Here is a 12537-nt window from a genome sequence, read left to right as displayed (position 1 = left end):
ATGGGAGTGGGATGTTGTATAAGAGGTGCAAGCAATCTTGCTAGGTATGGCATTTAAATATTATGGCTGCTTGGGACAAATACATCTCCGTAGAACCGAGCCGTCTCCGTGTATATTTAAACTTAGATCTGCATGAAGGGAGAACCATATCCCCGCCTCGAGATACCCACAACAGGACTGGAAGCTACAGACGCTGCATCAGTCCCGGAATCGAGCTAAATCCCGGGTTGCGGGGGTGCAATGCATCTGTTGTAGGTTGCTGGGGAGAATGATGGCATGGCCCATGATTCCGAGGCCATGCCATCATGGACCATGTGCACTTCAGTCCAATATGAATGGTTTGGAGCTGGTGAAAGCCGAGTCTGTTGTCAGGAGGAAAAGTCCACTAAATTTCCAAACGCATCAACCATCATCGCCATCATTGAAGAGTTTCTGAGGCGACCAATATTCCTTTTCTGCGCATTGGAGATCCACCCAAACAAGACCATCTGCAAGAAGATCGTCGAGAACCGTTTTTGCGCGAGCCTTTTCCCAATTGAGATTAATTTGTAACATTGAAACGCTCACATAGCCTAGTATTTGGATGGCTTCGAGAACGGTAGATTGGTCTGTATTCAGCTCTTTTGGGATAGAGCGAATATATTGTTTGCTGCCGACCAGAATGATAGAGAACCCTGAGCCAAGGGGTTCAAGAGACTTCACGGCACGTAGAACATCGTCGCTGAAAGTTTAAAGGTGCCGTTAGGCAATGCATCCATATAATCCGCCGGGTTGGGTGGAAATACATACTCTGTTACTTCAAGTCCACTACCAATCGCCTTTCCCTTACCTACACGCTTCCGACACTCCTGAACACCGAGTAAACCTCCATTCTCACTACGTGTATCACGACAAAGCTCCACTACCCGGACAGCGACCTCAAAGTAGAAGTCGTTCATGTCCCCACCCATAATCTGCGTCCAGAAGCTGGCTCCATCGCCGAGGCCCTTGCGTGCATTTTTGCCTTTCACGTTACTGGCTGCAAGAGGGTCGACGCCAATGACATTGCACATTCGCGCAAACTCTGCGCGGAAGGTCGGATTCGATTTGATTGTTGAGCTATGCTCCAGCGCGAAGGTATGGAGTAAGTTCTGGAAGACAGAGAGCTGGGTCTGGAGCGAGGAGGTGTGCGTGGAGCGTAGGTTTGCGCCATGGTTAGCGTACGATTGTGTGGCTTGAGTGCGGTTCGCAAAGGCACCAAGCCCAACTCCCCGACGAGAGGCCATGGCGAAGAACAGTTATGGTCGAGAACCAGGTTGCGGGGCATGAGAGACAGCGTCGTGATGATGCGGCAAGTACTCCGGAGATGAGGCTTATCGGACGATATCAGCTGATAAGGACTGCCCTATAGATAAGGGCTGTCTGTTCCAAATGAGGAAAGAAGCATTCCATTTACCTCCTAGCCATATCTGGTTAGTACACTATCGCCTACCCACACAACCTTTTCCCTTCAACTTTGAAATTTCTCCTTCTCGAATTCTTTCCAGTACGACAGCTTTCGCCAACCGCCCAACTCGCGAACTCAACAGACCGTCGCAATGGCCTCGACTGCTACGTATGTTGCCTTTGAACATCCCTTTGTCGGCTGATTCGTCCTACGAGCCTGTAAAGTTCGGTTTATAGTCGTCCTTCTCGCTGGAGAGGCTCCGACCAGAAATGGTCGCGAGACACCAGCTCGATTCTTCCCGCGGCCTTTCTCACCACGCGTTCGCATCGACGGAAACGTTGGAGGCGGTACACTGGGTCTGAGAAAAGGCATGGGGTATTGAGGTTGAAAGCACATTGCCTTCTCCTTGAAAACAATTGTTGAGAGCTATCGTTGCCCATCTCTACCCTTAGGGGTTTTGAGTGGACGCACCAACAGCGTCAACATTACCTTCCTGAGCGTTATGTTTGGGGTCTTGTCGGATGAGGCTTGCAATGTTCACGCTGGAACTGCGAACGTCGCGCTGAGAATGCACGATTAGTAGCAAACTCCTAGAAGGCGTGGTACTTAGATCAACCTCACCGATTAAAATTATTCTGTCGGGTGTTATCTATTTCTTCTAGCCTTCAGCATGAGAATGTGGCGCTGTAGCCGCAATTCTTACACTCGGCGAAATGGTTCAATTTTTTTGCGGACAGACTAAACTGACCTTAACAGCACCGTCCCCACCCAGGAGCAGGTTCTCGTCCCCGAGACCCTCCTCAAGAAGCGCAAGAGCCAGGAGCAGGCTCGCGCTGTCTCCCGTGAGGAGGCTCAGAAGAAGAAGGAGGTTAGTGAAGAAATTTTTTCTTTTTGTTTTTTTTTCCATTCGGTGATGACACCAACCATTACGCGACTAGATTACCAGTCGATGCTGTCGCTTTTGTTAACCATCTTTCGGGGCTGAGAATATTGCTTCACGTTATTAATTATGTGATTTTCTGTGCCTGCATCACGCTAACTCAGAAACTTCAGGCCAACAAGCAGAAGCGCTCCGTCATCTTCAAGCGCGCCGAGTCCTACGTCAAGGAGTACCGCGATGCTGAGCGTGAGAAGATCCGTCTTGGCCGTGTCGCTCGCCAGGAGGGCAACTTCCAGGTTGCTGACGAGCCCAAGCTTGTCTTCGTTGTCCGTATCAAGGGGTAAGCTGCTCTACACAAGTTTTGTACATTGTTCCATTTCTAACAAATCTCCAGTATCAACAAGATCCCTCCTCAGCCTCGCAAGATCCTTCAGCTCCTCCGTCTGATCCAGATCAACAACGGCACTTTCGTCCGTCTCACCAAGGCTACCCAGGAGATGCTTACCATCATCAACCCCTACGTTGCCTACGGTTACCCCAACCTCAAGTCCGTCCGTGAGCTCGTCTACAAGCGCGGTTACGGAAAGGTCGACAAGCAGCGCACTCCCCTCACCGACAACCAGATCATCGAGGAGCACCTCGGCAAGTTCGGCATTGTCTGCATGGAGGATCTGATCCACGAGATCTACACCGTCGGCCCCAACTTCAAGCAGGCCAACAACTTCCTCTGGCCCTTCAAGCTCTCCAACCCCACTGGTGGCTTCCGCTCCCGCAAGTTCAAGCACTACATCCAGGGTGGTGACACTGGTAACCGTGAGGAGAACATCAACGCTCTCATCCGCCAGATGAACTAGATTCTTTCTGCGTGGGATTGGTGTTCGCGGGGTCTGGACTACTGGCTGGTTGTCGGTATAATGGTCTGAATTCCGAGTTGAAAATACAAAAGCTTTCAGAAGTTTATGATTGTGCACGTTTATACCCTTGGGCTTAGTAACTGAATTGTAGTCATATTTTGTTGACCCTGAATTCCCTTAATGAAGCATCGTAGTCGTAGCCCACTAAAGACAGAATGCGGCTGTATGTTCCCATCAGTCTAAACGAAGCATCGTAGTCGTAGCCCACTAAAGACAGAATGCGGCTGTATGTTCCCATCAGTCTACTAAGATAAACTTTCCTGGAGATTAAGTGCCAGCTAGCGAAAGACGAGGTTTAAGACCAGAGCAGGACTTGAATCATTGTGAGATCCTCGTGGTTATCAAAGACGCTGCGCCTTCTCCTACCTTCTCCTGATGCTGTTACCCAGTTGCTGTCTATACTTAATCCCAATCTGCGGCCTTGTATATGTCCAAAGTCAAATTCGATTTCGGCATCCTTTCTGTCCTTCTTTGAGCCCCGCCTATCTTCGCTACTCACACATATATAAAAAGGACTATACGATGATTGTGGTGTTTTGTTTCTTAATTGAAGCCAGGAACTATTGCGCTTTATTGATTTATGTGAATTGGTCATATAATAATGCTGTTTTACTTAGGCTGCACCTACTGATATATATCTATTGAAATATAACCACTTACAAAATTTCATGCAGCATCTGGGTATATACAGAAGAAATCTATATTTTGATAACGTCTTGCACCCTTCTACCCTTGTCGACAATCAATCTAAGTTGTTTACCTTCCCACCCGGATGGCGATACGGATGCTGTGGTTGAGTGAGGGACGGGCTTGAAGGCTCCTTCGCGGAGCGTTTCGCTGTAGAGCTCGTAGGATGGGTAATCTAATCAATTAGTATACCTTTTTCTTATAAGGCGCAGTGACAGAGTTATGATAGATGGGTGGCGGGGCGGACATACAGCCATCAACAAAGTTGTTGACTTGCTCCTCGGTCATGCCGATACCTTTCGTCGCCCGAAGAGTGCGCTCTTGCTCTTGTCGCCACTCGTAAACGTAGAAGTTATCCTTGGCGTCGCTGTAGAATATAAGTTAGCATCATTGAAAGCCAGACATTGCGTTTGGGGATCCAGGCGCATACATATGTATCAGCGCATCCAGCTGGCTAGTAAGAAGAAAACCCATTAGTTCAAATTCATCAAATAAATACTCAATCAAGGCCACAAACTTAGTCAATCCATCGTATCTCCTCAATAAATCATTAACCGTCTTAACATCCTCAAACTTCACATGGCCCAGGCGGCCCTTATAGTCAGACCCCTTGGCGTCCTTCGTCCGGACCGCGGTTTCCCACTTCGCCCGGAGGACATCCTCGTCCCACGCGCGGAACCCCACGCTCCACCCTTCGAAGACAAGAACCTTGATCTGTTCCTGCCCCGACTCGTTAACCGTTTCCCATTGCGCCTGCGGGACCCGGTCGCCCTGCCCGCTGAACGCCGATTTATCGTACTGCGGGATCGCGGTGGGGCGGCCCGAGCGGAGAGATGCGAAGACGGACTCGGCGAGTGGAAGGTCGTGTGTGCCTGGTTGGCCGCGGTGCTGGAGGAGCGGATTTGTCGGGTTGTTCTTTGCGAGTTGGACCTGGTCGTCGTGGGTGAGGTAGAGGTCGTCGAGGGAGAGAGTTACAACGGGGAGCGAGTATGGCGGCGAGCGGAGGGTGGATTGCAGCGTGGACACCTAGACCGGCATTGATTGCTTAGCTACTTTCTTTTCTTCTCTCGTAATATCAATCAATGTCAATGTAATTTACCAGCACCGTTTTCCCAGCGCCCTGGACGCCGTTCAGCCCCAGGAAGAACGGCGGGGTCTTGGAGGGGTCGTTGCCGTACTGCGCCTGGTGGGCCTTGAGGCGCTCAAGCAGGAACGGAATGCAGTGCTCGGACTTGTCGTCGAAGATTTCAGGCATTTTGGATTGTGTGAGAATGGTTCTAGAACGGCGAATTGTTCGCGAGATGCAGATCCAGCGATTCATATAGCAGAGGGACTGTCTTTGATCGGGGGATGTCCGACCGGACTTAATTCCTCCGGCTGGGGAACCGCTTAGCCTGGGTAGTCTCGTGGTGGATATAGTGGGTATGTAACGGCCGAGAGATCTTATTCTTGGATTAAAGATTGTATTTATTTTATAGGCTCTGCGTACTCTAGGTAAAGTGCAGATATCGTTTATGGTAGTTTGATAAATGTGGACTATACAGTATAATTAGTACACCATTGTTGCCGGGCGTAGCTTGGTTAGGGCTTGGTGGCTATGTCTTCAATACTCCAAGGAGCTTGGAGGTTGTCACACATTAAGCAGGACTCTGGTACTGGAAGGTGCAGTGCAATAGACTGCACCCTTATGTTTAATGGTGCCCTCAATGTCCTGCAAGTTTCCGTTCCACGACTACCGTACATGTCGGCGGATCGGCCAAGTATGGGCTCGTGGAGATGTACTAGACCATCGGCAACTGGAATACACATCGCCTTTCATTGCAGGAATCATAAATGGGATCGAGATGGAAAGAATTGGAAAGAACTGCTTATCTATTGAGTCTAAACGTAGTCTGTAGAGTATAGCAAGTAGAATGATGAATAAATGGGGCAGCTCGGGATCGAACGACGGACCATAGTTTTGTCCAGATATCGAAGACTCTTGACGGGAGCTAATGTGAAGACTAAAATCATGTGACACCAGACAAGCGCCTTCCCACTGAGCTATTTTATTGAAAGAAGGCTTGGCAGAATCGGGCTCACCGCCCACACGGAGATCTAGCCCCACGCCATACATCATTTGTGATTTGTGAGCCCGTGAGATCAGACCTCGGGCCTCGAATCACATGAGAGCGGCTAGCCAATTGTGGAAAACAGCAAGCAACACCTTCGCCCTACAGAAGCAAAGAGCCGGTGGACCCGAGAGAGACGGCTGTCCAACACCGACCGAGAAAAGATAGGAAGAGTCAAGGACTGAGTGACGGCAAAGGGATTAAGAGCAGCAGGGGGAGCGATGGAATCGGCATGTGAAGCCGTGACATCTGCCATGGAGTGTGAACCGCCGGCGCAGAAGCACCGAGCTTGGGGTCAGCAGAGATACCTCGGCCCAAGTGAGCCAGCTTGCCGAGCACTGCGACCGTCGTCACTTCTCCCCAGATTATTATTCACCACCTCATCCATGATTCTTGAACCCGCTTCTCCCCAGAATACTGCTGGTTCTCTCCTTATTTCTCCTCATCCTTAAATAATTCATACCCTTAGTCTGCCTCCCTCCCTCCGTCCTATACCCTCCCCCGTTACTCTCCTGCTTCCCCTCATCTTTTGAATTTGGTTTATCAACATGTCTGAGCTGCGCTTTGACAACCAGACCGTCGTCGTCACGGGTGCTGGTGGTGGTTTGGGTAAGGCATATGCTCTGTTTTTTGCCTCAAGAGGAGCAAGCGTTGTGGTCAACGACCTCGGTGGCTCTCACAAGGGCGAGGGCCAGTCAAGCAAGGTGAGCTTCGTCGATCACATGTTATTTGTTGTTAGTTCTAACTGAGGTTTTTTTGCTTTCTATAGGCTGCCGATGTGGTTGTTGAAGAGATCAAGGCTGCCGGCGGCAAGGCCGTGGCCAACTACGACAGCGTCGAGAACGGTGAAGGCATCATCAACACAGCTATCAAGAACTTCGGCCGAGTAGATATTCTCATCAACAATGCTGGTATCCTCCGGGATGTCAGCTTCAAGAACATGAAGGACCAGGACTGGGATCTCATTAACAGAGTACACACATATGGTGCATACAAGGTAGGGGTTCCGGTTGTTCCGTTTCTACGTGACGGAGACTGATTGCCTATAGTGCGCACAAGCTGCTTGGCCTCACTTCCGGAAACAAAAGTTTGGCCGTGTCATCAACACAGCCTCTGCTGCCGGTCTCTTCGGTAACTTCGGACAGGCCAACTACTCTGGTATGCTGCCCAACGATGGAATTGAGCTGGACATTAGCTAACCGCTTTCTAGCTGCCAAACTCGGCCAGGTCGGTTTCACCGAGACCCTTGCAAAGGAGGGTGCCAAGTACAACATCATTGCCAACGTCATCGCCCCCATTGGTATGTCGCGCGAAAACTGTAGTTTATGGATACGTAACTGACAGACTCCAACAGCCGCTAGCCGCATGACTGCTACCGTGATGCCTCCTGAGGTCCTGGACCTCCTCAAGCCCGAATGGGTTGTTCCCGTCGTCGCTACTCTGGTCCACTCATCCAACACAACGGAGTCCGGTTCGATTTTCGAGGTTGGTGGTGGCCACGTGGCTAAGATTCGCTGGGAACGTGCCAAGGGTGCTCTATTGAAGACTGATGCATCCCTCACTCCCGGTGCCATCGCCAGAAGATGGAACGATGTCAACGACTTCTCGAAGCCCGACTATCCTACAGGACCCGCCAACTTTGTGGAATTCTTGGAAGACGGCCTCAAGTTGCCTCCCGCTCCTTCTGGAGCAGAGCCCGACTTCAAGGGCAAGGTTGCCCTTGTCACTGGTGGTGGTAACGGGTATGTTTCCAAACTATAGATCTAAAGATATGCCCACTCTAACCGCATCTAGTCTTGGCCGTGCTTACTGCCTTCAGTTCGCCAAACTCGGCGCCAAGGTTGTGGTTAACGACTTGGTTGACCCTGAGCCTGTTGTTCAAGAGATCAAGAAGTTCGGTGGAGAGGCCGTGGGTAACAAGGCCTCTTGCGAGGATGGCCCAGCTGTCGTCAAGACTGCCATTGACACTTACGGGCGTATCGATATTCTGGTCAACAACGCTGGTATCCTGCGTGACAAGGCTTTCACTAACATGACCGATGATCTGTGGAACCCTGTTGTTAACATTCACTTGCGCGGAACCTACAAGGTCACCCAGGCTGCGTGGCCTCACATGTTGAAGAACAAGTATGGTCGCATTGTCAACACCGCAAGCACCAGTGGTATTTACGGCAACTTTGGACAGGCCAACTATGCTGCAGCGGTATGCTAAGTTCCCCTGGCGGTGCACTGGTAAACCAACTAACGGTTAATAGAAACTCGGTATCCTCGGATTCTCCCGAGCTCTGGCCTTGGAGGGTGCCAAGTACAACATCAAGGTTAACACCATTGCTCCCAACGCCGGTACCAACATGACCCGATCAATCATGCCTGAGGAGATGGTCCAGGCCTTCAAGCCCGACTACGTTGCGCCTTTGGTCGTTCTTCTCTGCTCCGACGTTTGCCCTGAGCCCTACTCCACCAAGGGCCTGTTCGAGTGTGGTAGCGGTTGGTTCGGCAGCACTCGCTGGCAGCGCAGCGGTGGCCACGGCTTCCCTGTCGACATCAAGTTGACTCCCGAGGCCGTTGCCAAGGAGCTTGGGAAGATCACCAACTTCGATGACGGCCGTGCGGACCACCCCGAGGATATCCAGGCCGCCAACGAGAAGGTGATGGAAAACTTCAACAACCGTAGCAACGGCGGCGGCGGCAACGACATTCTGACCGCCATCGAAGAGGCTAAGAAGGCTACTACCGACGGAACCGACTTCGACTACACTGAGCGCGATGTTATCCTTTACAACCTGAGCTTGGGCGCCAAGCGCACCGACCTTCCCCTCGTCTACGAGAACAACGACCACTTCCAGGCCCTCCCCTCATTCGCTGTTATTCCTTGGTTCAACACCACCACCCCCTGGGACATGGGCGAAATCGTCAAGGACTTCTCCCCCATGATGCTTCTCCACGGTGAACAGTACATGGAGATCCGCAAGTTCCCCATCCCCACCGATGCCCGCACCAAGACCTACCCCAAGCTCATCGACGTGGTCGACAAGGGCGCCGCTGCTCTCGTTGTCGCCGGCTACACAACCAAGGACGCATCGACAGGCGAGGACCTCTTCTACAACGAGTCCACCGTCTTCATCCGTGGCAGCGGTGGTTTCGGTGGCTCTCCCAAGCCCACTGCCGCCCGCCCCAAGGGTGCCGTTGCCGCCTACAAGCCTCCCCAGCGCAAGGCCGACGCCATCGTCGAGGAGAAGACCTCCGAGGATCAGGCCGCCCTCTACCGTCTCAACGGCGACCGCAACCCTCTCCACATCGACCCCGAGTTCAGCAAGGTCGGTGGCTTCAAGACTCCCATCCTCCACGGCCTCTGCTCTCTCGGTGTATCGGGCAAGCACGTCTTCTCTACGTTCGGCCCCATCAAGAACCTCAAGGTCCGCTTCGCTGGTGTCGTCTTGCCCGGCCAGACGCTCAAGACGGAGATGTGGAAGGAGGGCAACACCGTCCTCTTCCAGACTACCGTTGTCGAGACTGGCAAGCCTGCTATCACGGGTGCTGGCGCGGAGCTGCTCGATGGTGCTAAGGCTAAATTGTAAACTAAATTATGGATGTGATTTTTGATGAGATGCCACTATGAATATGGCTGGAAATTTTTTTGGGTTCAGACTGTGTATATAAATAGTTCTGTTTGATAGCAATTTCTTTTCAGTTCTACCTTTTTGTGTCTTGTAGATATGTAGTATCGTGAATCTGATACTTATGTAAAGGAGGGAGGTTAACAGAGGTGGCTCAGAACCATTTATTTCTCTATTCAAGAAACATCCTCTTTTATTATTAGGTAGGCTTTTGTGGTCATCCTCCAGACCAATAACGAAAACAACACAGCTCTATAAAGTAGTGCAACAGAATATGACCACCCCCAATGCCAGAACGTGCTGAACAACTTTTTCACCAGGGCATAAGTCTCCCGGAAAAACCACCCATTTATGCAAGCTATCTAACTTAAGACTGATGCAGACCCTGATCCTGCCTCTCAACCTCCTCCCCACCTTTACCTTTCTCTTTAACCTTCTTCTCCATAACCCTTCTCTTCCCCTCCTCCTTCAACTTCTCATCATCATCCCTCTTCAGTCCAACCTGCGGCATGAGTCCGAACGCGAGCACAAATGCCGCTGCTGACAGAGACGCCCCGATGACGAAAATAATCATGAAGCCACGCTTGTAGGCGGGGATGAGGAGGTCCCGAGCGCGTTGGGCTTCGGAGTCTGAGAGAGTAGAGAGGAAGTTTTGTGGGCTGGAGAGGAAAGAGCGTTTGTCTTCGGCGCTTAGGTGCAGGGGAGCCATTGAAGACGTTATGAGGTTGTTTCTGATAAGTGTTAGTTGGGCTTTGATGACTGGTCTAACTAAACTAGTGAGGAAGGGGAGACACGTACATGATTGTTTGAGCGATTGCGAGACCTAGCGTACCACCTAGGTTTCGGACGAAGCTTGATGGGAGTTAGCTGTCTTGTCAAGTTTTGGATGAGTTCAAAGACATACTTTCGGAAAGCGGTTACAACCGCCATGTCTCGTCGCTCGACACCGGCCTGGATGGCAATAAGGGCACTATGTGTTGTTAGTAATGGCCAATAAATACGGTGGCTTGAACTGACGGTTGCAATGTGTTCCCAACGCCCACGCCGGTTAGGAGCCCGTATCCGATCTGTTTTCCAAGACCAGAAGACTCATCGAGGGTCGAGAAGAGACCTAGCCCGACCGCCCATATCATCCATCCGAAGAGGATGCATTCCCTGTAGCGACCTACCCAGTGTACGATGAGTCCGGAGACGGTGCTACTGACGGCTGTGTTCGTTAGCATTTATGCCATCACGGGGGAGCTAGCGCGGACGTACTCTGCATCAGAGTGATGGGCAGGAGCATTGCTCCAGATTTCACAGTGGAGTAATTAAACACAAGCTGGTAGAAGGTCGGAATGTAGTAGACCTGTACAAGAAAGTTCCACCCATTGATGAACATGGTGAGACAAGCTCCGTTGACGATACGGGACTTGAATATGTGCATCGGCACCAAAGGGTACCGGGCACCCTTCCATTGCCATAACACAAAACCTACACAGACAGCAAACCCCACAACAATGGTGGCGATGACATGGGCTGAGTCCCAGGGATATTCACCACCACCCCACGTAAGCCCCAGAAGAAGCACGGCGGTACCCGCAAGAGCTAGGGCCGCCCCCACGAAATCGATAGCTTTGAGCTTAAGCTTCCAGTCCCCGGTAACTTTTCGCAATGGCATGAAGAAGAGAACGCAGAGCGTGCAGATTGCAGTGAGTGGGAGATTAAGTCGGAAGATCCATCTCCAGGAGTCATTGGATATAGCGGACAGGGCGCCACCGATCACTGGGCCGATTCCGTTAGCCAGCGCTACCACTGCACCTAGAATTCCCTGGTATTTCCCTCGCTCTCTAAGTGGTACGACATCGCTGACTATCATTTGAGCCACCGTCATTAACCCGCCACCACCGACACCAGTAAAGGCGCGGAAGACGATCAGCTGCGTGGCCGTCTGTGCGAGGGAAGCTGCCAAAGAGCCGAAAAAGAAGATCCCCAGGCCTACGAACAGCACAAATTTGCGGGACCAGATGTCCGAGAGACGGCCGTATATGAGCTGGAAGCATGTTGAAGTGCTGGACGGATAATAAGCGAACCGAATGCATGCATGGATGTATGTATGTGGAGAGGCAGCTTACACAAAGTAGCCTCCGGATATCCAAGCTGATTTATCGCTGGCGTTCAGCGCGTTTCCAATAATTGACAAGCTGGCAGCTAGGGTGGTCTGGTCCATTAAAGCTATGAGGTCGACGGTAGAGCAGGCCAAAAATATCTGTAGCCGCGTTAGCCATGAGGATCCTCCAGGAGGTGGAGTAGGCGCATTACGGTGATGATGGTGCTTCTAGGTACGTAATTTGTTTGTTCATTGAAGACATGGTGCGCTTTAGAGGAGGCTGGCTCCGAGCCCGAACTGGCCGAGCCGGGCGGGCTGGAGGGCTGAGGTTCCTGGAGGACAGCAGCACCCGACATCTTTCCTCTCGCTGGACATGCTGGCGAGCGAGCGAAAGGGGAATCGGCTGGGGGTTATATGGGTGCTGAGCGCTGGGTCCCTCCTATTCCCTTCCCGGGCTGAGTGACACGGGTGACGGGACGAGCTAATCCGCCGGCGAACGACGAGCCCACCGCATGCTGAAGCAAGCGTGGAACAATTAGCTAATTGATGGGTCAGAAGTATACCCAGAAATCCGGGCCTGTCATTGTTTCGCGTCTGCAGGGTGGGATTACTGGGCCTGGGATTGCAGGGAAGATCGCGGAGATCGAGACGAGAAAGAGAGAGAAAGATCGCCGCAAATGTGCTCAAAACACCTCAAAGGTCCTCGCCGGCACGTGCCAAGCGTCTATCATATCCTCAGCCTGAGTACCTGCGGCGCCATTTCCTGCCCGTCAAGGGACCTTGCGCTCTGCCGAACCTGCAGATCATCCCGGC

At 51.7% G+C, this 12537-nt stretch overlaps 5 protein-coding genes across 5 annotated transcripts; 2 read left to right on the top strand and 3 right to left on the bottom strand.

The window, feature by feature from the left end:
* Positions 1 to 402: 402 nt before the first annotated feature.
* Positions 403 to 1265, bottom strand: APUU_80730S (ESCRT-II subunit protein SNF8; the record flags this gene model as incomplete). Its single annotated transcript, XM_041697043.1, has 2 exons — positions 403 to 721; positions 790 to 1265. 2 exons carry the CDS (start codon positions 1263 to 1265, stop codon positions 403 to 405), a joined length of 795 nt encoding a protein of 264 aa, XP_041562613.1.
* Positions 1266 to 1577: 312 nt separating this feature from the next.
* RPL7 (60S ribosomal protein uL30) lies at positions 1578 to 3160 on the top strand (the record flags this gene model as incomplete). Its single annotated transcript, XM_041697042.1, has 4 exons — positions 1578 to 1594; positions 2183 to 2294; positions 2480 to 2646; positions 2701 to 3160. The coding sequence occupies 4 exons, from the start codon at positions 1578 to 1580 to the stop codon at positions 3158 to 3160; spliced, it is 756 nt and encodes a 251-aa protein (XP_041562612.1).
* A 758-nt stretch (positions 3161 to 3918) lies between these two features.
* APUU_80728S (TDA10 family protein) lies at positions 3919 to 5228 on the bottom strand (the record flags this gene model as incomplete). Its single annotated transcript, XM_041697041.1, has 5 exons — positions 3919 to 4082; positions 4159 to 4274; positions 4338 to 4361; positions 4425 to 4933; positions 5007 to 5228. 5 exons carry the CDS (start codon positions 5226 to 5228, stop codon positions 3919 to 3921), a joined length of 1035 nt encoding a protein of 344 aa, XP_041562611.1.
* A 1338-nt stretch (positions 5229 to 6566) lies between these two features.
* On the top strand, positions 6567 to 9596 carry mfp (putative peroxisomal multifunctional beta-oxidation protein (MFP); the record flags this gene model as incomplete). Its single annotated transcript, XM_041697040.1, has 7 exons — positions 6567 to 6722; positions 6788 to 7015; positions 7068 to 7176; positions 7229 to 7318; positions 7373 to 7760; positions 7813 to 8221; positions 8274 to 9596. 7 exons carry the CDS (start codon positions 6567 to 6569, stop codon positions 9594 to 9596), a joined length of 2703 nt encoding a protein of 900 aa, XP_041562610.1.
* Positions 9597 to 10002: 406 nt separating this feature from the next.
* On the bottom strand, positions 10003 to 12080 carry APUU_80726S (putative MFS drug transporter; the record flags this gene model as incomplete). Its single annotated transcript, XM_041697039.1, has 7 exons — positions 10003 to 10366; positions 10434 to 10487; positions 10540 to 10605; positions 10653 to 10842; positions 10893 to 11686; positions 11750 to 11883; positions 11937 to 12080. The coding sequence occupies 7 exons, from the start codon at positions 12078 to 12080 to the stop codon at positions 10003 to 10005; spliced, it is 1746 nt and encodes a 581-aa protein (XP_041562609.1).
* Between the last annotated feature and the right edge of the window lie 457 nt (positions 12081 to 12537).

This window comes from Aspergillus puulaauensis, chromosome 8 (assembly GCF_016861865.1).
Source record: "Aspergillus puulaauensis MK2 DNA, chromosome 8, nearly complete sequence".
Lineage (NCBI taxonomy): Eukaryota > Fungi > Ascomycota > Eurotiomycetes > Eurotiales > Aspergillaceae > Aspergillus > Aspergillus puulaauensis.
This window is presented reverse-complemented; position numbering and strand designations above follow the sequence as displayed.